Source organism: Ochotona curzoniae, unplaced genomic scaffold, assembly GCF_017591425.1.
Source record: "Ochotona curzoniae isolate NIBS_2020 unplaced genomic scaffold, NIBS_Ocur_1.0 scaffold_4506, whole genome shotgun sequence".
NCBI classification, from domain to species: Eukaryota; Metazoa; Chordata; class Mammalia; order Lagomorpha; family Ochotonidae; genus Ochotona; species Ochotona curzoniae.
Genome location: NW_024467119.1, coordinates 44,406,548 through 44,429,552, shown reverse-complemented (window position 1 = coordinate 44,429,552; position 23,005 = coordinate 44,406,548). Strand labels below are relative to the sequence as shown.

General features: G+C 40.0%; 1 protein-coding gene across 3 annotated transcripts in view; it reads right to left on the bottom strand.

The window, feature by feature from the left end:
- The window catches only part of SGMS2 (sphingomyelin synthase 2), a 92,226-nt gene that overhangs the window by 19,092 nt on the left and 50,129 nt on the right, over positions 1 to 23,005 (bottom strand). For all 3 annotated transcript variants that reach the window (XM_040967057.1, XM_040967056.1, XM_040967055.1), the window contains exon 2: positions 1,844 to 2,539. In XM_040967057.1, coding sequence (XP_040822991.1) covers positions 1,844 to 2,298 — 455 coding nt within the window. In that variant the 5' untranslated portion in view covers positions 2,299 to 2,539. The remainder of the gene's footprint in view (positions 1 to 1,843; positions 2,540 to 23,005) is intronic.

Below are 23,005 nucleotides of genomic sequence, written 5' to 3'. Positions count from 1 at the left end.
CAAGCTGGATTCCTCAGTCGGCTGGGATGTTCAAAGCATGTTTGGAGATTTATTCTTCTAGTTAAAAATACCAGAGCCAAACCTACTGCAAGCTAACAAGGCAAACTCATTTGATTTGTGACTTTAAGAACGGATATCATTCGGATGCATGGCCCAGTTAAGTGACCGAGTTTTAACATGGAAAAATTTATGGTAATAATGAAAAGGCAGTTCATAATAAACACAGCAGTGAAGATTCAAACAAACTGAGGTGTTGGGAACATCTGGTCTAGAGGTCTCATACACTGATGGGATGACAAAATTCCATATTGTGATTTTTGGGTTTAAGTCTCAGCTCCATGCTAAAACATGTCCTATGAGGCAGTGATATTGGAGCAAGTACTGGATTCCATGTGGGAGACACGGATTGAACCACTAATGTGTCCTAGACACCTGGAGAGTGAACCAGTGGTAGAGGATATTTCTGTTTTTCAAATAAATAAGCTAATTTCTTAAAATTAACTAAGAGGAAGATTGTACTTTGGAATGGAGTCTAGCTCCATGTCATGGGACATTTTTTTTTCACACATTTTTGGATAAAATGTTGCTGCAAATTAAAGGAGAAAGCAAACATCTGTGGCTTAAATAAACCTTTTAGACACTGAGAGGACAAACACTAACATTAGATTCTTTACTTTCAGCATCAAGCATGCCACATGTATCCTTAAACACATTGGGTTGTGGAAACATACTAAGAGGATTATGTTAAAGGAAAATGCTTAGGAGTGACTTTGGGTTTTCAAAACTTCCAAATTATATTCACTCCTACTCCAAAGCAATAATCAAATGAAAGAAAATTGGGCATAAATTCTCTCATCCAAAAAAGATCCTGTGGCACTAACAACAAAATTCTGAGATATAATTTTCCAGTTGGGCTGACACACATCTTATTTGTTAAAGCCCCGGATTATAGGTAATACTCTGATCAAATTCCTGTTTTGCAATTTAATTCCTAGCATCCTGGTGGGAGGCAGACATCTGAATGATGAATGAAATGAAAAGAAGCACTGAAGGGCTTTTGTTTTCCTGGAGTAGAAGTCAGGACTCAGAGCAGCCCAAACAGCCACTTCAAAGCTATGGCCAAGTTCTAAGTATCTGCAAGGCAAAGGCACCTGGCTTGCATGGGGGCTGAAGCCTGAGCCTTTATACCACAAACTCCTTTAGGGCGCTGAGGGAGAAATTTTAAACCCAAACCCTATGAATGCCATTCTAAATTCAGTCTCTTAAACAAACCCTTACAACTAGAAGGGCCAACATGCAGGGGATGTAAACCCTAAAACGGAGACTTGCTAAAGAACAGCATGCTTTAACGCAGACTGCTGATCAAAGCCTGTCACACAGCCATCACGTTTTGAGTAATGGAGAAAAAGTATCCCAGTCTGGTCCTTTCCCCACCTGCTGAGAACCTGAAATAACAGAAGCAGGAGGAGCTGAATGTTTCCAGGCCTTTCCAGACTCCTGAATTACCGCACAAGTACCATGGTGCCAGGTTACCAGAGTTATGGCTCAAATTCACACCCTTGAAATCACCTGCCCTAGAACTGGCAGACCCTTGTCACTTTCACACAGTTAGGAGAGTCACTAACTCTGAGTCACGGTAGCACTAGTGGACCCTGCTACTTCCATACCTAGTTACTCCGTAAACATTCATCAATTGATGAATATGGTCACTCTAAGGCTTGCTTTCACCAAATCTCTGGAGGGCATTGGATTTAGCAGAAAAGCCTGGGCAATACTATCTTGATTATATTTCTACTCACTCAAAAGCAACAGCAAACCCAAAAGACACATTAGTTCTACTTACTTGTATCTTAGAAACAGCCACTGGGTGATCCATAATCCAACTAATATCATCCCATTTATTTCTGATACAGAAAATGCCCATTTCACCCGATCAATGTAATCAAAAAACTTGTCTGGCAGTGGAGGGCTGAGCTCCTTGGGAGGGACCCTCTCGTGCACGACTGTGATCATGACGGTGGTCAGGACGAGGTTGAAGAGTGCGTACACAAACGCGATGCCCGTTTTCCACCATTCCAGGGGAAACTTATTCCTAGACTCAGTGGGCATAGCAATCTGGATATAGTCTGGGTACTTCTTGGCACCCTTCCGCAGCCCATTGGATAAGCTCTTGGGTTTCCCGTTGCCATTTTTGCTTTCTTCTTCAGCAGGTTCAGCAGGTCTCGTGTATGTGTTGGCAGGATCGTTGGTCTGATTTTCCATATGTTCTTCAAGTTTTGCTGTCTCTATGATATCCATTGTTCCCCAGCGTTCAGATCAAAGAGGAGATGGTGATGTCCTTGTTCTTCATGAAAATTTAACCTTTTGTAATCCTTCTGATTCCAAGATCAACATGGACTCTTATAACTGATTTTGTTTCCTAACACAAAACAAAGATAGCCATCTGATTATTGTTCTGAGGCAGCTAGCTCTTGTACATCCACAATACTCAGGAAAGGAAGCCGATTCTTCTTTCCTCCAAAAGATGTTACTCTTCCACCTGGAAACAAAACAAAACTCTGTTCAGAAACTGTGCTTGTCCGATTGACAGCCATCCAAAACAAAACAGCTTCAGCATAAAGAGACCAATACCCAAGCCTTTAGCTGTCAAATATATATCTAGTCAGAGCACAGTTAAAGCTGCTGAGATCAAGTGTATTTACAAACTATTCAATGGTTTTATCTTGGAATTCTTATTTCTTTTTCAGTCGATGTAATGTAAATAGGAACATTTTAACATTCAATTCTGTTCAAATTTCTTTTAAATAAAAATCAGGCTCCAACATTGCATGGCCTTCCTTAGATCCCATTACTGTTGGCTAACCATGAAGTCACAATAAACTAGAACCTGCCCAGAGTTCACATCACTCCTTTCCAAGACTCTATCTTTTCTATGGTCCTTAGAGAATGAAGAGAAAATTCTGGTGAGTTGCTGACATGCATGGACCAACTGCTAACTCTCTGCATGTTTCCCAATAGTTTGTTCTTCTGGAAATAAATGGACCCTGACAGCTTTTTAACAACATGTTTGAGAGCAACACACAACATAGATTTGAAACACACTGCCTCAGTGATCCCTCATTCTCTGGAGATCTGCACTATACTCAAGGGAAGTTGTAGGCTTCAAAATCAGGAGAGACAGGTGAGTGCTGAACTCTGTCTCCTGTAGGCAGATTCACCAGCTGAATAATAAAGCCACTCGTGACCATCAGCACGGTAAGTTACAAGCATTCTGATTCATTTCTCCCCAACTGACAGACACAGGCATGCAGCTGGAGACCCTCACTCACCATTACAGGATGGGCCAGGGCATCGCCGGCTTATGCTTTCCGCAGATGAGGCTTCTGCCTGACCAGCACACAGCCCTGTCATGGCCTCTTTATACTGGCCAGTGCCCCAGCCCCAGCTGGGCTCAATTTAGGAGAGTAGTATTTTAGTCATGCTCCAGAACCTAGGCACCTGAAGAGGTTTTCAAACCTCGTAATTAGTCTCCACCCTGAGCGCACCGCACAACCCAAGCCTCTGTATCTCAAAGGCTTCCCTGTTGGGGCAACTTCAGAGAGGAAAAAAAAATGAGGAGGAGGATCGATCCAACATGGGAACAGCTAAGACTCTATTTAGTGAAAGAAAAGGGGAAAAATGTGAAAATGGCTCAATCAACACGTACAAGCAACTGCAGACAGATCAACTCTTGCAAGTGGTTTATTGTGTACCTGAAATGTCCCAGCGCTGAGTCCTGTGGGGCAGACTGATCATTTCAAAGGAGTGTCAAAACAGAAAAAGCTGACTTGGACATGCTGCCAAATATAGCCAAGAACAGCAGTCCCACAGGAGAAGACTGCCCACACCACTGTGCCAGGGGAGAACTCGGGTGGGTGGCGACTCCAGCCTTGCCCCCTCCAACATGTGGCTACACTCAAGCACTGTCCATTCTGAGAAAGCCAAAGCCGAGGACATGCTGGCTTGGTGGAGACCAGGTGGCTGTGGGGCAGGGGGTGGCCACAGGAGCCTGAGACTGGCTCAGAGATGTCACTGCGGAATTCAGTCATCTCACCTTTCGCTGGTCCATTTAAGGTCCCAGCTGTGACCACCTTAGGACAGGCCGAGACAGGCCCAGAGTCCCTCTGAACTGACAGATGATTCTTGCAATGCCCCTTCTAGGGCACAATGCTGTAAGTGGGGAAGAGAATGTATTTTTTTCAACACCACACATGGACTACTTTTGCTGAAGGTACCGAAGCTCTAACTCAGCCATTGCCTTTTGACCAACCCCAGCCTAATCCACTGGTAGCATCTGACCAAGCTACCATCCAAATTCCTTTCCATTTCACTCTCCTGTGTGCTCTCGGCTGCTATTTTTATGAAAAAGAAGCCTGTGATGTTTAAAACCCATATCACCAGAGGATGTAGATGGTCTTTCTAGGGTTCTAGAACACAGAATATAGAACAGCAGAAAATTCAATTAGTAACCGTGTGCTTTTTTTCTTTTAAGGAGGAAGCACTCAGAAGCCATTTACCTCCTGGGACTCCAGGAGGATGAGTGAAATCATTATTCCTGAAGAGCTTGGCATCTTGGGACCGAGAGCATTCCGAGAGGCCCATGCCTGTTCATCATCACCCGCAGTAGCATGGACGCTTGCCTTGGGATTTCATTACAAAGATTAAATAGACACAGCACATTTGCTTCGTGACAATCTATCCCGGACACAAGGCTTATATCAAGATGCCGATTTAGACATACTCGATCCTGTGGTCATTCTTTTGCACCAGTGTCTTGGAAGCTGACAAAAGCCACAAGAGCAGGTGATGATGTCATTGGTTCCCTTGTTCAGACTACCATGCCAGAGCCCAGGTGGGCATGGTGGGCTTCTGATGTTGCAAAAACACTACTGCCTGAGAAAGTACCAAAAAAGTTAGAGAGCTCTGCAGACTCTTGTCCTTCTGAAAACAAAGACAAAACACAGAAATCTCTAGTGCTCTGATACAGCCTGGGTTTTTATTTGGTTTTGTGTAGAGCTGTATCTGATTTATTCCAGAAATGTGAGATTTAAAGTTAAGAAATTGTTATAATACAATATATCCTTTCATGGAACCACAGGTTGAAACAGAAGATATGATTATCTTGGAAAAGCCAGAAAGGAATCTGACAAAATTCAATTCCACTTGGGAGCTGGCAGGCAGGGGTGTGGTGGGGTAGGTGGCTATTCAAGAGAAGGAACAGAAGGACATAGAGCTATGATTTCAGTGTCAACATCACAGTGTTAGGTGTGTGATCTCTGTTCTCATATCTGGTGGAAACTTAGCTGCAACTGCTACTCTTGTGATCCTTAAGTGAACCTTAGAATCAAAATTGTCAAATTAGAAAACTATGATGCAGACTAAGATACCATTTTGCTTGCTTTACTCTTCTCATTTCTACTATTCAATACTCTTCTAGCCAATCAGCCAAGGCAAGAAAAAAGAAAAAGAAATCACCAAAAGGCAGAAAAGAAATGCATGTTAAAACATGTACATAAAACAAAATATGAGCTGGAAGGCTATGTTCTGTTTACAAAGTAAACACATCCAGTTACAGCACTTCCTTACAGAACCAGTAACAGTCAATGAGAAAGCCTAATAAAAATACAGGCACATACTTTACTATTACTTATTCATATAGCCACTACACCAGTGACAGAAAGGCCCCCAAAGCCTAAGAATGAAAAGAAAATGCTTAGAACTTCCATAATGGAAGCCATAAAAAAGCCGTTGAAGATAAACACAAAGCTATATCATATTCACAGGAAGTTAAGATGTTATTACATAAGAGTTTGATCTTATATATCAAATGTATTAGCCATTTTCTTCAAACACCAGTGGTATTTTCCCTGTAGTTCAACAAAATGATGAAAGCCCCCAGGGAATAAAAATGGAGGCAACAGCTTTGTACCACTAGATTATATTACATGACTAATGTTGGGGAAAGGCATTTTTTTTAAGTTGGAATAAAAGCACAGAGTCACTCTGAATTTCTCCTAAGGAAATAAATGGCAGATAAAATATTTTTTTAGATTTATTTATTTTTTTATTATTTTCTTATTGGAAAGGCGGATATACAGAGAGGAGAGACAGAGAGGAAGATCTTCCGTCCGATGATTCACTCCCCAAGTGAGTGCAACGGGCCGATACTATGCCGATCCAAAGCCAGGAGCCTCTTCCGGGTCTCCCACGCAGGTGCAGGTTCCCAAAGCTTTGGGCCGTCCTTGACTGCTTTCCCGGGCTACAGGCAGGGAGCTGGAAGGGAAGTGGGGCTGCCGGGATTAGAACCGGCGCCCATATGGGATCCCGGGCGTGCAAGGTGAGGACCTTAATCACTGCGCCACCACGCCGAGCCCCAGATAAAATATTTTTACAACTACTAAAAAAAATTTATGTATTTGAATGTCAGAGTTACAGAGTAGGACAAGCGCGCACGCACACACACACACACACACACACGTGTACACATGCCACACAGATATCTTTATCTCCTAGTTTACTCCCCAAATGACCACAATGACTGGGACTGAGCCAGGCCAAAGCCAGAAGCCCAGAATTTCATCTAGATCTCATTCATGGGTGCAGGGACCCTAGGACCTGGGCAATCTTTTTCTCCTTTCTCAGTCACATTATCAGGAAGCTGGACTAGAAGTGAAGCTGGTGCCCATAGAGGGTGTCAGTATCACAAGCATCTAGCCCAATCTTCTGCACCACACGCTGGCCCACAGGAATGTTTTCAGTAAAGAAAATTAGAAACAATCTAATAGCTAAGAAAAGCAGATATGAATTAGTTTTCATAATGTTACAGAAAATTATATAGTGAGATTATAGCTATAAGTATTGTAAGGTAGATATGTAAGTAATATAAAGGAAGAATGCAGCACACAATTAAATAAAAACTTTAGATAGCAAATGTAGAATCACAATCATTCATAAGCAGTTATGGCTTTTGGAAAAATAAAAATGGGAAAGGGGTCCTGTAACACATACTGAAGGCTCAGAGAAATGGCGCAAGTATGAAGCACTTGCTTGGTGAGTGTCCCACAGCAGAGCCAAAATGCAAGGAATGAAGCTGAAGAGGCCCCTCAGAATGATGTGAGTTCAAGTCCAAAAGCCCTGTTGGTGGGTACTGTTGAATAAATAATGCATTAAGCCACTGCCTGTCATGCCAGCATCCCATAAGGGCGTTGGTTCAGTCCAATCCAGTACCCTGATAATGTATCTGGAAAAGTAGCAGAAGATGACTTGAGTCCTTGCACCCATGTGGACAACCAGGATGATGCTCTTGGTTTTGGCTTGGTCCAGTCCTGGCCCCTGTGGCCACTCGGAGGAGCAAATCAACTTAATGGAAATCTTTCTTTTTGTGTCTGTTCCTATCTCTGTAACTATTCCTTTCAAATAAATAATAAATATTCTTTTACAAAAAGAAATGTTTTGCTTACAAGATTTGTAAACCTCCTGAGTAAGGTATCTAAAGTATTTAAGATAAGATATATTAAATTTATAAATATAGTTTAAAATTAGCTATCAATGTTTACATATGGCTTTTAATGTTTGGAAACAATCTGTTAAAGGTTAACATCAAACATTTCATGGTGAAAATGTGTTCCTACATTTTTCAAATGAGAATTATGCATTAAAGATTCACATATTGAGTTAGAAGTCTTAAAAAGCAAGTTGTGAAACAGGCTTTCACTGAATTCGATATCAGTTAAAACAAGCAGTTGATAATTCCTTAACACACACATACACACTTTCTCAGACCTTAAAACAGGACTCATCTGTGTACCTTAAAGCTAATAAAATGTCAAGATGTAGGATCAAGGGATATGAGTTCTCAACAAATGTTACTCATATGCCAGATACTGTTTTTGTGTATTATCTAATTAAACCTCATTATAACTAGATAAAATATTGTTAGCCCCATTAAAAAATAGAGATTAAAAAGTGAGCTGCCCAAAGGGAAATAGGTAAGAGCTGGCAGAGCCTAGATTTGGAAACCTCAGGAACTCCTGTTTGTAAATGGTATGACATCACCTCATACCATTACACGGTTTCTTATGTTTTATTTCTTTGTTTTTATTTATTTGAAAAACAGAACAATAGACAGAGCAAGAGACATTGTTATATTCTATGTGCTGGTTCAAACCTCCCCAAACAACAGTCCGGGCTGGGCCAGGCAGAAGCCAGGAGCCTGGAAGCCCATCGAGGGTCTCCACGTTGTTGGCAGAGGGAGCTGGGTTAGAGATGGAGCAGCCAGATCTCAAACTAGTGTCTGTATGAGATGCCTGTATTGTGGTACCAACTTTATCTGGTATGTTCCAGTGCAAGAACCTAAACTCTTTCTTTGTTTTTCTTTTCTTCTTAAAGAAAATTTTGAAGCATAAAGTTCTTCATGAAAATGAAGATTTCTCAATTTTTTTTTCTTACTAACAGTCTTAAAGATTAGCATGTTTGCAATTGGCATGTGCCAAAAAAGGTCTACAGAGGGTTTTCATATTGCCAGTGAATCCCACATTTTTTTTTTTAGGGAAGTGGTCAGATAGTAATATTATTATTCCCTCCCCTCCCCACTTTTCCATCCACCACCCCCTACATTTTCTCTTGTATTTTACAATAATATATGGTCCTTCAGCCGCAGTCACAATGCCAACATTCTGCTAATGAAATGTGACTTCTGAAGCATTCCACAGAATGGCTTCTTTTTCATAGACTGTGACCTGGCTGCTAATCTTTCTGCTGGTGATTGGACAAACTCTGGTGATGAGATGTGATCCCAGTGAACTTGGAAACAGAAAACACAGCCCTTAGGGTGGTGGGATTGAAGCTCTCCAGTAGGAAGAGAGGAATCTTAAAGGGAGATAGAATGACAGGGAGAGGCGATTTAGCAACCTGGGGTACAATATGACCAGGCGGTAAAGTGAAGGAATGGATGACACGTGAATGAGGGAATGGTGGATTATGAAGATCAGATAGGTAGAGGAGGTGACTGGAATCACTCCACGTAATGGGGCAGTACCTGCTCTGTGCTAAATGGTCAAACGGGAGGGCGGTGCTTGGGTGACAGGACACCTGTCATTCTGAGCAGCCATGATCATCTTCCGCTCCTACCTTCCCAGTTTTCCTTCTGCACTACAAAGATGTATATGCCTAGAAACTCTTTCCTGTAAGTTTTAAACTAATTATTCTATAATAGGAGGCTATATAGATTTATCTACTGAGGTGAGATATGACTAAAGATTAATAAAAATCTCTTTTGTTTAATGTTTTCAAAGGTACATAAAGAAGAGAGGTGCTGTGGTGGGTGGATTGAGCTGTGGAGCAGTCATGCTGGCATCCTGTATGCATGTTAGTTTCCTGGTTGTTGCAATTCTGACCCAGCTTCCTGCTAATGGTCTGGGAAAAGCAGTAAAGATGGACCAAGGTATCTGCATCTCTGCCATCTATGTGGAAGACTAGGAAAATGCTCCTGGCGTCTTGCCTTGGCCAGGTCCAGTCATGGCTGCTTCAGTGGATGGAAGTGTGCTCAATTGCTTTGATTCTCCCTATCAGTCACTCTAATATTCAAAATAAATAAATAAAGCTTAAAAAAAATAAAGGTACTTAAGCACTTGTAAGGGAGCTAATGTTTTCTGCTAAGAGTGGTAGTTAGGTCTAAGAGAAATAAACACAAAGTGACTCAAATAGCTTCACATTATAGCCACCAAACCACACATCCCTTTCCATATCAGCCTAGAGATCTTATTCTGTCAACAGATCACAGTCCAAGTCAGCAGTGCATTTCCTGGTCACTAACAACATTTTCCCTTAGATTTGGAAGTATAATCTTTATGGCAGGAAAGCAGGGTAACAAAGAGGCAAAACTAGAATGATTCATTTAAAATAACATCATGCCTCTCTTAACAGTTCCCTTATTCTATGCCCTTGTTATTACTTGAGAGTCACCTATGGATTTCTCCTTCTACCGCTGGTGATCAAATAGTATTTATGTTTCCTACAATTTCAAAAATGTTGCAGGGAGCAATATCAATAGGCTACTACAATGCATATTTAGAAATGACTTACTGGGGAGAAGTATTTGGCACAGCAGTTAAGACACCACTTACAGTGCTCGTATCTTAGTTTTGGATGCCTAGGTTTGTGTTCAGGCTCTGTTTCCCATTGACTATCACCCACACTGTGAGGCAGCAGGAATAACTGCAGGATGTGAGTCGCTGCCTCCTACTTGGGAGATCCAGACTGTGTTCCCAGCTCCTGTGTTTCTCTGGCTCAGTCCTGACTGTTGTGGACATTTGAGCAGTGAATCAACAGTTGGAAGTACCCACTCTGACTCTGCCTTGCAAATACACATAAAAAATAACTTCTTGAAACATTTTTACTAAGGGCACTGAAAGACAATATTACTACTTTGAGATTGAAGCAAAATTATTTGTAAAAAAGAATCTATAGAAAGAAGTTGAGTCATCCTGCTCTCACATGGAAGGAAGTAAAGACAGAGACAACAGTTGAGAGTCCACATTTAACAAAGTATCGGTGGTCTGTGCATTTGGTAGCCACAGCAGAGGGTACACACTTAACAGGAAACTGACTCACATCACCAGTGCTGCTATACAAATGCCACCTACACACATTTTCAAACAATTTCCTGATAGCGATCTAAAGTCTAGAATTGCACATGTTGGTATTTGTTTTAAACAAAATGGGCTACTGGTTATTGTATTTGTCCTTAGTGCTCTGTGCCAATATTATGAGTTCTACAGATAGCTTAATACAGCTGGAGAGATTTAGGAAAAGCACTTCCTGGTGGCAAGAATTAAACACAGATTAAGGAGAAGGAACATTCTAGAATGTACCTAAGCAGCTGCTGAGGTATGGCACAGGCTTGGCAAAAGGTTACAGAGTTCTTTGCACCTTCAAGTCCTGAGCTACAGTTTCTCCATATTCCTTGTGGTACAGCATGGTTTTAAAAACAGGAAAAGGCAGGGACCATGGATGATCTAGAAAGAACAGTAAATCCTAAGTTTCCCTCTCTGGGGCCAAGCACAAAGATATTCCACACATGAAAGAATAAAGCTTGTCGATCATGAACCCATGGACTATGCTAGTTCAGGATCAGCCAAATAAGGCATTGCTCTCCAATTCTGTGGGTCTGGAAGAAGCAACATCTTTTCTAAAGTTGTGAAGTTCCCGTATTAGCCACTAGTTAGAATGTCAACTGCTCTGCTATATGTAAATAATTATCTCCCAGAAATATTTTGATCTGTGCTTTCTCTCTAGGCTCCAGTGATGTGTCTACAAATAGCCCACTAATGATGATTTATATGTCTTAAATTTGGTTCTGTTTTAAATCTGAAGAGAGATCCAGATTTCCCAACTACCCAACACTTTAGTAAAGGACTGTCCAACAAGACAGAATGACTTTGCAGACTAAATTTATGTATACAATTAGCATCTTGAACCTAACAAAATGCCATTTAAACAATAAAACAAAGATGATTAAACTGATTTGTCAATGAGATCTACAAAATATTTTTTCCACTGAATTTTTATTCTAAAAGAATTAAGGAAATGACGCTGTATAATAAACTTCCAGAATTCAGAATCTTCACTAGAAAGTCTGCATATTTTAAAAAAAATGAAAGAAATGTGGTTTATTCACCACAATATTTAAAATACTGCTTTAGGAACTATTGGTGGTTAAGTGATATGCAGATCAAATGTCAATGTGATAGATGGTCACGTTGGGGAAACTGGGGGTCTTTAGAATAAATTTGTCTGTTTTCAGCTCTAGAACAACTGATCTAATAACTTCGGAGACTAACAAATTACTTTCAAAACCAGCAAAACAGCTCAGTTAAGACTTCAGTATCTGTTGACGGCAAATTGCTGGTTTTCAAAGTTCTAATAAGCTATTGCGGCTTTTGTTCCCACTCAATTAAACAATCCCTGTGTAGATTAAAACATTCTACCACTGTGTGTAGGGTGGCTACCAATATAATAATGAGCTGTGAGCTCCATGCAATTGTCCATTTCCTGTGTGTGAGGACCTAGAACACAACTCATGGTTTTTTGCTTTGCCTTTTCTCTCAGAAATACTATCATGTGAGAAACTTAGTTCCATATACCGAGGCTGTTGCTCTGGCAGGCATTTAGGAGCAGAGGAAAGACAGAGATGAGCAATTCTCTCTCCTGCATTCTCCCATGCTTCTGTCTGTTCCTCAAACAGACAACTAAGTTAAAAACTTTGACCAGCTTTTCATGGTACATGTATTTGATTTACAGCTAACAGCAGTAGGATCCATGTAGAGTTGCTGGTACCTTCCTAGCAGCATTATTAACCAAAATGGTATAGCCCTAACCTAAAGTAAACATACTAACTGGCACCTCTGGAATAAACCAAGAAAGATGGGGGAAGGCTCCATGTTTATTTCCTGTAGCAGAGTACTAGAAAATTTCAATTAAAGAATAATTTTATTTTGGTGCAATTCATGCCCAGTTTTTTCATAATCTGTGCTTCCACGAACTTTCTGAAGACTTTGCATGGGCTGAAGATGAACTGTCCGGAGCACAGGGCACCCTGGGATGTTGTACACAGAACTAGGACAGGGAGCACTCCCTTCACAGCCTATCCTCCCAGGCTGGGATGGCAGTTTGCTCTTATCCTGCTTCCCTTATCTACAGTCAGGGGAAGGTCCAGAAGCAATCTACATTTTCTGTTTTTGAAATTTTCACGGTAGATTGATCAGACATTTCCCCAATGCTCAGTGGCAGGCTGCTGGTTGGCTAGGGAGTTTATCCCAGGATGGGTATGTCTGCTTTGGACACCATCACTAAATGGCTCAATGAAATCTCTTTAAGTGTACTTCTTTCTTGGTCTTATAATTTGACTTAGCACATTTATTTGGTGTTATTTATCCTGAACCTCAATCAGCTACCAAACAGCAGATAATCATGACAAGCCTGATTGGCTGGGAAGGACAAATCAGTAAAAACCACAAATACTCCACACACTATCATGTATTACTAATTACTACTGCATTCATGAGATGTTTGAGTAAACCTGCACACATAAACTTCTAAAAACCCTTTTTCTGGTATCTTGCTGTTGTTAAGGACTTATTAATTTATTTGAAAAAATCAGTGCACCATGAAGTCGAAAGGACATCAAGATCATCTACGTTCCAAGCTGCTGAGATTCAATGACAGTAAACTTCTAGCAAACTGTATAAGAGTAACTTTCAAACGCAAAAGTTCTCCCATCCTTACTCAATTGAGGAGGCTGGTTTTTGATTTTGTTTTCCATTGGATGGTGATTAAAGTAGCATGGGTGTTTGTGTGTGTGTGTGTATGAGAGAGAGAGAGAGAAAGAGAGATATTCCCTAAGTACACTGGCCATAATGGACTTTCATTTAGTTGGTCATTAGTGCTGTTGTCAAAGGCACAGCTAACCTATATGAGGCTTTTCAGAAACTGTTAAAGATGCAGATGAAAGCATTTGGTGAGGACAGGAAAACTGAAACTATCAAATAGCGAATGAGAATCTGGCATTCAATTTGAACATCAACACCAAAGCTTTAAAATTTTATGTTAAGTACAAGGGATTTAAAAAAAACAGATATATAGAAAGCTTTTAAGGAGCCAGTGCTGTGTCATAGTGAGTTAAGTTACCACCTTCCGTGCTGATATCCAATATGAGCCCTAGTTGGAAACCCGGTCTCTCTGCTTAGGTCTACCTCCCTGATAATGTGCTTGGGAAAGCAGCTGCAGATGGCCCAAGGATTTGAGCCTTGATTTCCACGTGGGAGACCCAGAAGAAGCTCCTGGCTTCAAATCATCACCACAACAGCTGTGAGCAGAACATTTCTATCTCTTTCTCCCCACCTTCCCTCTCTTTCAAACTTTTAAAAAAATATTGGGGTGGGTGGGAAACCGGGTGGGGCTTCTCCTTCGATATCCCCCTCTACCTCAGATATATGAAGGAAACAATATGGAAATAATAGTCTTACCCACTTTCCTGTAGCCCTTGACACTTTTTGCCCAAATTAACTATGTAAAGATTGACAAAATAAAAACAATTATTATTTTAAAAAAAATATTCATCTTTTTTAAACTTTTTTTTTATTGGAAAGTCAGATATGCAGAGAAAAAGACAGCGATAAAGTAGTCCATCTGCTGGTTCATTCTCCAAGTAGCCACAATTGTGGGAGCTTAGCCTATCCAAAGCTAGGAGCCAGGATCTTCTTCCGGGTCTCTTACGTGGGTGTAGGGTCCCAAGGCCTTGAAACATCCTTGATTGCTTTCCCAGGCCACGAACAGGGAGCTGGATGGGAAGTGGGGTCGCTGGGATTAGAACTGTTGCCTATATGGGATCCTGGCGCACACAAGGCAAGGACTTCAGCCATTAGGCTACCACACCAGGCCTTCAAACTCTGTTTTTTAAATAAATGAATAAATCCTTTTTTTTTTAAACAAAGCTCTTAAAATCATACTCTATGTTTAGTGAAATAATGAGCAAACTCAGGATAAGCAGTATTTGCTGCTTAACTATGCAATAACTGTCACATCATTACTGAGAGCGTGAAAGGCAAGACAAACAGCAGACCCAGAAGGTAGAATTATTTCCATCTGCAGAACTTGGTTCTAAATACTGAGAAAGGTACAAAAAGAGAGGGCTGGCCCTGTCTTTCTGGGATTTTTTTTTTCTTTCTTTTTTTCTTTTTTTTTGAGTCAGTAACTATTTTTTCCCTCCTGTCCAGCAAGAAGTCACTTAAAAAAAGAACAAGTAATAAAACTTTTATAAATTAGAGATGAGCCTCAGTAACATTTGCAGTTTAGTGAAACCATATGCCACTTAGACTTAAAAGTGAAAACTCAAACTGTAAGAATAGATACATGGGTAGATAGGAATTTTTAAAGTCTTAGAGATGTAGATGAAGCTGAAAATAAAATCCCAAAGAAGCAGAATAGTCTTTTTTTTTTTTTTTTTTGGATAACAGCCTTTTCAAATGCTAAGCCCCATCTAGCAGCCATGTAGCAGTGAACAGAAAAAAAAGGAAAATAGTTACACCAGGGTGATTTAGCACTGGTCTATGCATTCATTGGAGGAACTAAGACCAGTACCGTTTCATACAGAGTGAGCAGGTTCAGAAATGATTAAAAGCATTGTGTTTAAACTTGAATACAATGTCAAGAGATAGAAGGAAACGTTCTAAACTCTATGTTCAATTAGCATCAGGAAGCTAGAAGATGTAATTCCACATTTAATCTTATTTCCCTTAGATCTAATTTTCATTGATGACCCTACATAGATAAAAAGTGCTTCACTATAAATAACCTTGAAAATGTTTCTTAAAAATATTCCTAAGCTGTCAAAACCTGGTATTTTGAAAAAAAAAAAAAGAAAGAAATTTACTTTGATGATGTGACCCTGTAAAACAAACAGTGTAGAAAATTTTTGTTTTTCTTTTTTGCTTCCATAATATTGTCTATAATAAAAGCTGCACAATGAGCCTCCTGGGAGATGGTAACCTCTTTGCAAAGCATATTCAAAGACAAATGACAACATCCCGATTAGTATACACCTGCATCTTAGAGGCTTTCTTAAGACTGGAAAAAAAGATTGTGATTTGGTGGGAGATAGACTTGTGCTGAAGGGAAAAGAGTAAATTCTGTCTTCAAGGATTTGAAGTCCAAGAACAGAAAAGCAGATGATTACAGCTCCTGTCTCAAACTGTTCAAGCCACTTCTTCACTGAGACACATTCCTTCTCACTACACATCCAATCACTCATAATTAAATCTTAGCTATCATCTCACTCTTGACCTCCCTTCCCAACATACCTGTCCACTCTGCATCCTGTCCAGGTGAATTCTTCTAATCTACTTACCACTTTTCTCTCTGTGCAGCTCATGTAGGGAGCCCTTACTTTATAGAGGGCAGCAGTAAATCCAGACACATCTTTCTGTGCAATTCACATAAAAAATGCCTCTTATTTTACAGAGGGCAGAAGTAAGCCCAGACACATAACAGCCATTGTAATTTTTCAGTGGATTTCAAATAAAATTTATCCATATATTATATGTATATTTTTAAAAATAAAAAGCTGACATCTGCGCAGAAAGGACATCGATAAAACGACAGCTCACTCAGAAATTCAAGGGCATTCTTGCAGAAGGAGAAAAGTAAAACTTCCATCATTCTTTAAGGCCACCCTCCTGCCCGCTCACTCTGGTTTTGTTCCCAGTCCATTTCCTGCTTTACAGCCCTCTTAAGAGCTCTTACATCACTTCCAACCACAAAGTTCATTGCTTATTTTTGACTTAACAAAATAGCTTATAACTCCAAATCTCAAACATATTCCAGGTAGAGAATAGCATAATGAATTCCATGAGCTACAACAATTACCATAGGAAATGCAGCTGTATCTGCGGTCGACCCTGGAAACAATCTCAGAAGCAAACGCAGAAAGAGTTTCATCTGCAAATAGTTCAACATACTTCAGATAGAGATTTTTTTAAAGAACTCTTAAGCCCCAATGCCACCATCCATGTCAGTTAAATCAGTATGATTTCCTTAATAACTAAGCTCCCATTCAGATCACCTTTCGTTTCTTTAGTGACTCAGCCTTTGCTGCTCAGTACTGCTTGCAAGACCCCTCTTTATCTGGCCTCTGCCTTCCTTTCCCCTCAGTTCCAGGTTCGTGTTTTTCTTCCCCTGTAGTCCACACTTCCAGCCATACTTACTGAGCTTCTTCCCGTTCCTTTCACCTGCGCTGCCCCCTGGCACCAAGTCTTTATAATGTCCACTTTAGCAGCCTCTGCCTTCTTCCACCACAGATCCTCTGGCTTAGACAGTTGTCTTTCAGGAGCCAGGTGGCCGTGAAAAAATTACAGTCTCAAAAATCTTTTCTGCTGCAATACCCTGGACTATGCTTCTGGACCCAGAAACGAACACTCTGAAACACCATACTCTGTCCATGAGGTCATGGAGCCTAGTGGTCTGCTGCCTAAAAGCAAATCTGATTTATAACTTCATGCTGGTTAGAAATGAATCTTCCCTTCTTTTGGGTGCTTCATCTGATATTTTCATGGTAATGATTATCACTCATTTCTTTTTGCCTTTTAATTTATCTATTCATAGAAAATTACTAAAGAAATCTCTTAAAATGTGTCCCATAATCAGACTCACACTTGGGTTGTTAATAGTAAGAAAATCCACAGGTCTATTTGAATAATTCACATAACCTTTAATAACCATAAAGCCATTCAGATGTGACAAATACCTGGATGAGCTAGAAGCAGGACAGAAGGGCTTCTGGACAAGAAAGCCACAATCAGTAAGGCAGGGCCTCTGGGATCCCACAGTTACAGGAACAGAAAACAACTTCACGTTATTCTGAATGTGATACCAATTGCTGAAAACAGAAATGTGCTCATCAACGACATTGCTGCTTTTTCAACAGATAACTGCCTAAATAAGCAGACTTTCCCTAGAATGCTTCATGGAAATGCAACCAGAAACCTGTGTTTGAAGATCAATGGTCAAAAGGAAGTTTTCTAGGCAATGATGACAGTTGAGCATTTTATACAGATTTCCTTATCTATACAAGTAGGATATGCATAACAATGAGGTAGAAGTGAAAATTTCTCTTGGTCCTGAATAAGCCTATATTCTGCTATGAAACTGTGATATCATATGATGATATTAATGTGTAAGATGTAATACGTAATTTGTTATTATTGTTTGGTTTGTTACCTTTAAGGGAGTTTACCTTGAGAAGCATTTACAGACAAACATATATGTTTTATAAACAACTCATCAACAGGGATTGTGCAAAGCTAATGGGATTTGTCACTATTACGCCAGGCTCTCAGCAAAGAAAATGCTTTTATTTTAGTTCAACAACACTTGAGTGGAATATCTTGAAATACTTTAAATATTAAACACTTCTGAATTTGTATCTTATTAATAATTTAAATTTATATAGTCCAGACTTAAGAATCATAAAAGCTGTGGCTCTGTTACATAGTACCTACTGTTGCCCAACCACTATTCTAATTGCTTTACCTACTTAATCATGACCACAACCTTGAGAGGTGGCTATTACTGTTACCCATGTTCTGGGGATAGGCACAGAGATTAAGTTCAAGATCATCAGCGAGTGTGTAGTGGAGCCAGAATTCGGTGCTCTGCTAGTCCTGACTCAGCATGGGTCCTTGCCATGCTCTGGGGAAACACACCTACAAGTGAGCACACAGCTTCGGGATGAAATCTAACAGCACAAACAAGGAGGCAGGAGTGCAAGCAACTGCAATGCCAGAAACGAGCTGCTGGAGATGGGCAGATTCTCATAGGCAGATCTGCCCTGTTGCATCCTTTTGATGAGTGGCAAAAATGTTCCACAATCAAATAGGAACATTTTTCCTTTGTAATTGTGATTCCCAGGCTGGGTCAATTCAACTGCTACAACTTTTCTAGGCAGGGGCAGGGCGTGGTGGGCGGTGGGGCAGGCATTAGCCAAGTGGTTAGGGTGACAGTTACGACTTAGTTTTGCACTCTCGCTAGTGTAGACCCTAGTTTTCACTCACCAGCTCAGACTCCTGACTGGCTTTTCAGAAATGCAGACCTAGAAATGCACCAATGACATAACTGGGTTTCTGCTATCCATGTAGGAGGTGTGAGTTGAAGTTTCTAGCTGGTCATCGCAGGCATTTAGAGACATTTATACCCATCTCTTGAATTAAAGAATTTGTAAGACAGGGGACAGAATTCCCTCCCCAAAGTAGAACCTGATCATATCCGGATCATTGTGCAAGGGAGTTAAGGAAATGTACCTAGGGTCACATCCTTTCTGTGTTGCGAGCGCCACAGGGAGCTTCAGCAAGTTTATGGACAAACTGAACTAGAGGTTAAGCACATCTTCCACGAACTTTCTTATATTCTTTATATTGAGAAAATATAATATAATGCAGGTCTTGTCTAGGGGAGAGAGGTCGCTTTCTTGCTTCAACTTGAAGAGCTTTGCTTTTCTTCCTATTTGGAGGGCTACTTTAAAATCTCCTTTGAAATACAGGTCTCAGGGCAAAGGTTTAAAAGCAGCTACTTAAATGTATCATGACATGGTAGGTATAGGCAAAGGTAGAAAACTGTATGGCTATATTTACATATTTCAATGGTTGTGCTACTTTTATTCAGGAGTAGAATTACATACAGTAATGAAACTTTACTTCCAAGTATGTTAGTCTCCATTATACAGTTCATCTATGAGAATATGTATATAGTTGAGTACCTGCATTTATTTATTTTGTGCTTTGCCTACGGGCTGTCTTCTGTCAGGACTCTACTACTGTGACAGTTCATGGAATAATAGTGGGAGAGGAAAAGGTGGAGAGAAAGGAAGAACCTCTATACCTATAAAACTTCATTGTGGTAAATAATAAAAATAATTTAGGTCCCAGTATGGCAGAATAGTGGTTAAAGCCCTCACCTTGCACACACTGGGATCCCATATAGGTTCTGGTTCTAATCCCGGCCATGCCACTTCCCATCCAGCTCCGTGCTTCTGGCCTGGGACCCTGCACCCATGTGGGAGACCCGAAAGAGGCTCCTGCTCCTGGCTTCGGATTGCCTTGGCTCCAGCAGTTGCAGCCACTTGGGGAATGGATCATCGGAGGTAAGATCTTCCTCTCTGTCTCCCCTCCTCTCTGTATATCTGAATTTCCAGTAAAAAAAAATAAATCTTTAACAACAACAAAGAATATATAATTTTTAAAAAAGTAGTGCCAGAGCCAGACCCTGGATCAGAAGTCAAGAGGCCAGAATCCTTATCTCAGTTTGGCCAGGAGCAAACCATGACTAACTGTGGGTGGGCAGTTTAACAGACTTGGGTTTCTGTTTCCTTTTCTCATTTAGCACAATCTTATTATTTTTTGAAGATTTCTAAGACTCTTGAAGTAGGAAAAAGTATGCTATTTATCTCACCAAAAACAGCTGAAAAAGGCAAACTAAAATTCCATTTCTTACAGAAAGAAAAGAAGGAGGGTACTTTATTGCTAGTGTGTATTCACAATCAGATATTCTAGGTATTTCTTAGTGCCAGAACCACCACCATAATCCTCGTAGTGTGAACTGTTGCTATCCCAAAGATTTAAGAAATCTGGTGTTTTTTTATGCAACAAGGTGGAGGAATCCACCATGGGGGGAGGGGTATGGGAGGGGTGGGGGGGATCCCCAGCGCCTATAAAACTGTACTACATAATATAATGTAAGCAACAATAAAAAAAAATAAAAAATAAAAAAAATAAAAAATATATGATATATTAAAAAAAAAAAAGAAATCTGGTGTTTTTAGGTAGCTTGATGAAGGTAGTGTATGAACAACACACACACACACACACACACACACACACACACACGCAAGCTTATCAAGATCACGAGCAAAGAAAGCTGATTCAATAATTGTAGTCTCTACAACATGCCCTTGCTAAGCCCAGAAGCAAATGGAACATGGTTCCAATTTGCATGGTAACCTTTTAGAATCCTAGACCCTAATTTCAACACTGAGGCTACCCCTTAGTACATTCTCCTTAGGGCCTCAGCTGCATCTCTCTCACTTCGCTGACACTCTCAGGTAAAGCACCACATGAAACACTGGCCAATGGAATATTACAACTTTAAAAAATGGGTTTTAGCTTTTGCCTTTAGCCCTCAGTTAATCAAACAGAGTATGAGTCATGGAAGAATCAGCATGCAGGTCCCATTCAAAAATTCACACCCGAATGGAATAAGACAAGGACCCCTTGGCTATTTTTGGAAACCTGGCTCTGAACCCACGTTCCTACCAGGACTGAAAACAGGTAAACAATATCTCAATGAAGAAGCTCCTGGAATAGACTGGTTAAAAAAGAGAGGGGACACTTACACTAAAGAAAAAAATTGCGGATGAAAGCAGGGGCTGGCACTGTGTGGTAATGGATTAAGCCACTGCCTGTAATGGCACTGGTTCTAATCCTGGTTGCTCCATTACCTGTTAATGTGCCTGGCATGGCAGGAGAAGACGGCCCAAGTCCTTGGATCCCTGCACCCCTGAGGGAGGCAGGGAGGAGGTGTGGAGTCGTGGCTTTGACCTTGTACAATCCTGGCTGCTGCAGTTATTTAGGAAATGAACCATCAGATGAGAAATCTCTTTTTTCCTCCACCCCAGGCTTTTTAAAATATATATATATATATATATTTAAAAAAATATATAAATATATATATAAAATATATTTTATATATATATAAATATATATATATATAAAATATATATATAAAATATATATATATATTTTTTAAAAAGGAAGGGAATAGGGAAGGACTGAAGATAAAAGCTTGTCTTTTCCAGAACAAGAGTTGGTTAACTGGAAACAAAGTACACAATGAAAAGTTACTGAGTGACTTCCGAGGCAGACACCAAAGGATATAAAACAGCAAAGTATTGTGCTGCCAATCCACAGTGTCTTGGATGCAGGCTCAAAACCTGAAAACAATATATTTAGTAGCAGGTGATAGAGTGGACTTGCAGCCTAACATTTAAGATGACAAACTCCTATTTCACTACCCTGGGTTTGAGTCCCAGTCACCACCTCTCACTCAGTTTCCTGCTCATGGAGACCCTGGGAGGTAGAGAATAAGGCTCAGGTACAGGATCACCTGCCAACCACATGGGAAAACTGGCTTAGCCTCAGCCCAGACTGCAGTGGGCATTTGGGGAGTGAACTGACAAACGGGAGCTTTTTCTTTTTCCATCTCTCTCTCAGATATATTAAAAAAAATAAATAAAAAATAGCTGGTATTAAAAACACCTTTTAAAAAAATACTTACAATTGAGAAAGAAAGTATTCCAAACAATCTGAAATTACATGCCTGGATTAAAAGGATTAAGCATCCCACTAGCACTAATCTTGAAAGGCCACAATTTACATTATCAAGCAAGACCAAGGTCATGGATTTTCAATCCTAGATTTGTTTTTTTGGGAGGTGGGGGGGACTCAGGGCAAAGTTAGAGAACTATTCCACTTTTAACCCAACACACACACACACACACACACACACACACACACACACACACACACACACACACACACACACACACACACACACACACACACACACACACACACACACACACACACACACACACACACACCCCTAAGCCAAGGAACTCTGGAAAAGCAGCTGATAAGATGTTAGAAGTTACAAAGTCTTACCTCAAATGTTTTTGGGAATAAATATAAATAAGTTAAGTGAATTCTATCACAGTTTACTTCAATCATGTGAAGCATTACCTAAGGCTCCTGTTTTTGAAAATACTATGTGTCTGGTCAGTGATATTTTTTGAATAATGGTGATTGAAGTTTTGCAACATTCTTAATGAAGGCTTGAGAATCTAACTTCATGTAGAGGGTTATTAAGAAAAACCCTTATATTCCCTAAATCAACATTTTACATTTATAGAAAGTTATTCGAGGTACAAGACTGCATATAAAAAAGGATTCTTCCCTCAGTGCTAATTCCAGTGAAGACTATGTATTGTGGCTTTAAGAAAAATTAGGAGCTTCCACAACTCAATGGAGTCTTTCTTTCTCATTTTTTTTTTCAGAGCTCCAAAGTTTAACCTTAAGTCATAGGACTTTATTTTGGTATTAAAAAATCTTTACCACATGTTGTACAAAGGTATTTCAGAAAGCTCACAGGCAAATAGAATTAAGATAAGTTTATTCTAGTGAAAAAAAACCTTTGAAACCCAGATGATTATTTTTCATATATGCATTCTCTTTGAACTTTCTGAAGATTATTCCATGTTAAGTTTTGAAAAACTTCACCTAAGTAAACTAAATAAAGTTCTATTTTCTAGGAGCTTTTGGAAGTAGTGAGATATATTTCATAAAAATTTGAATTATTTATTTTA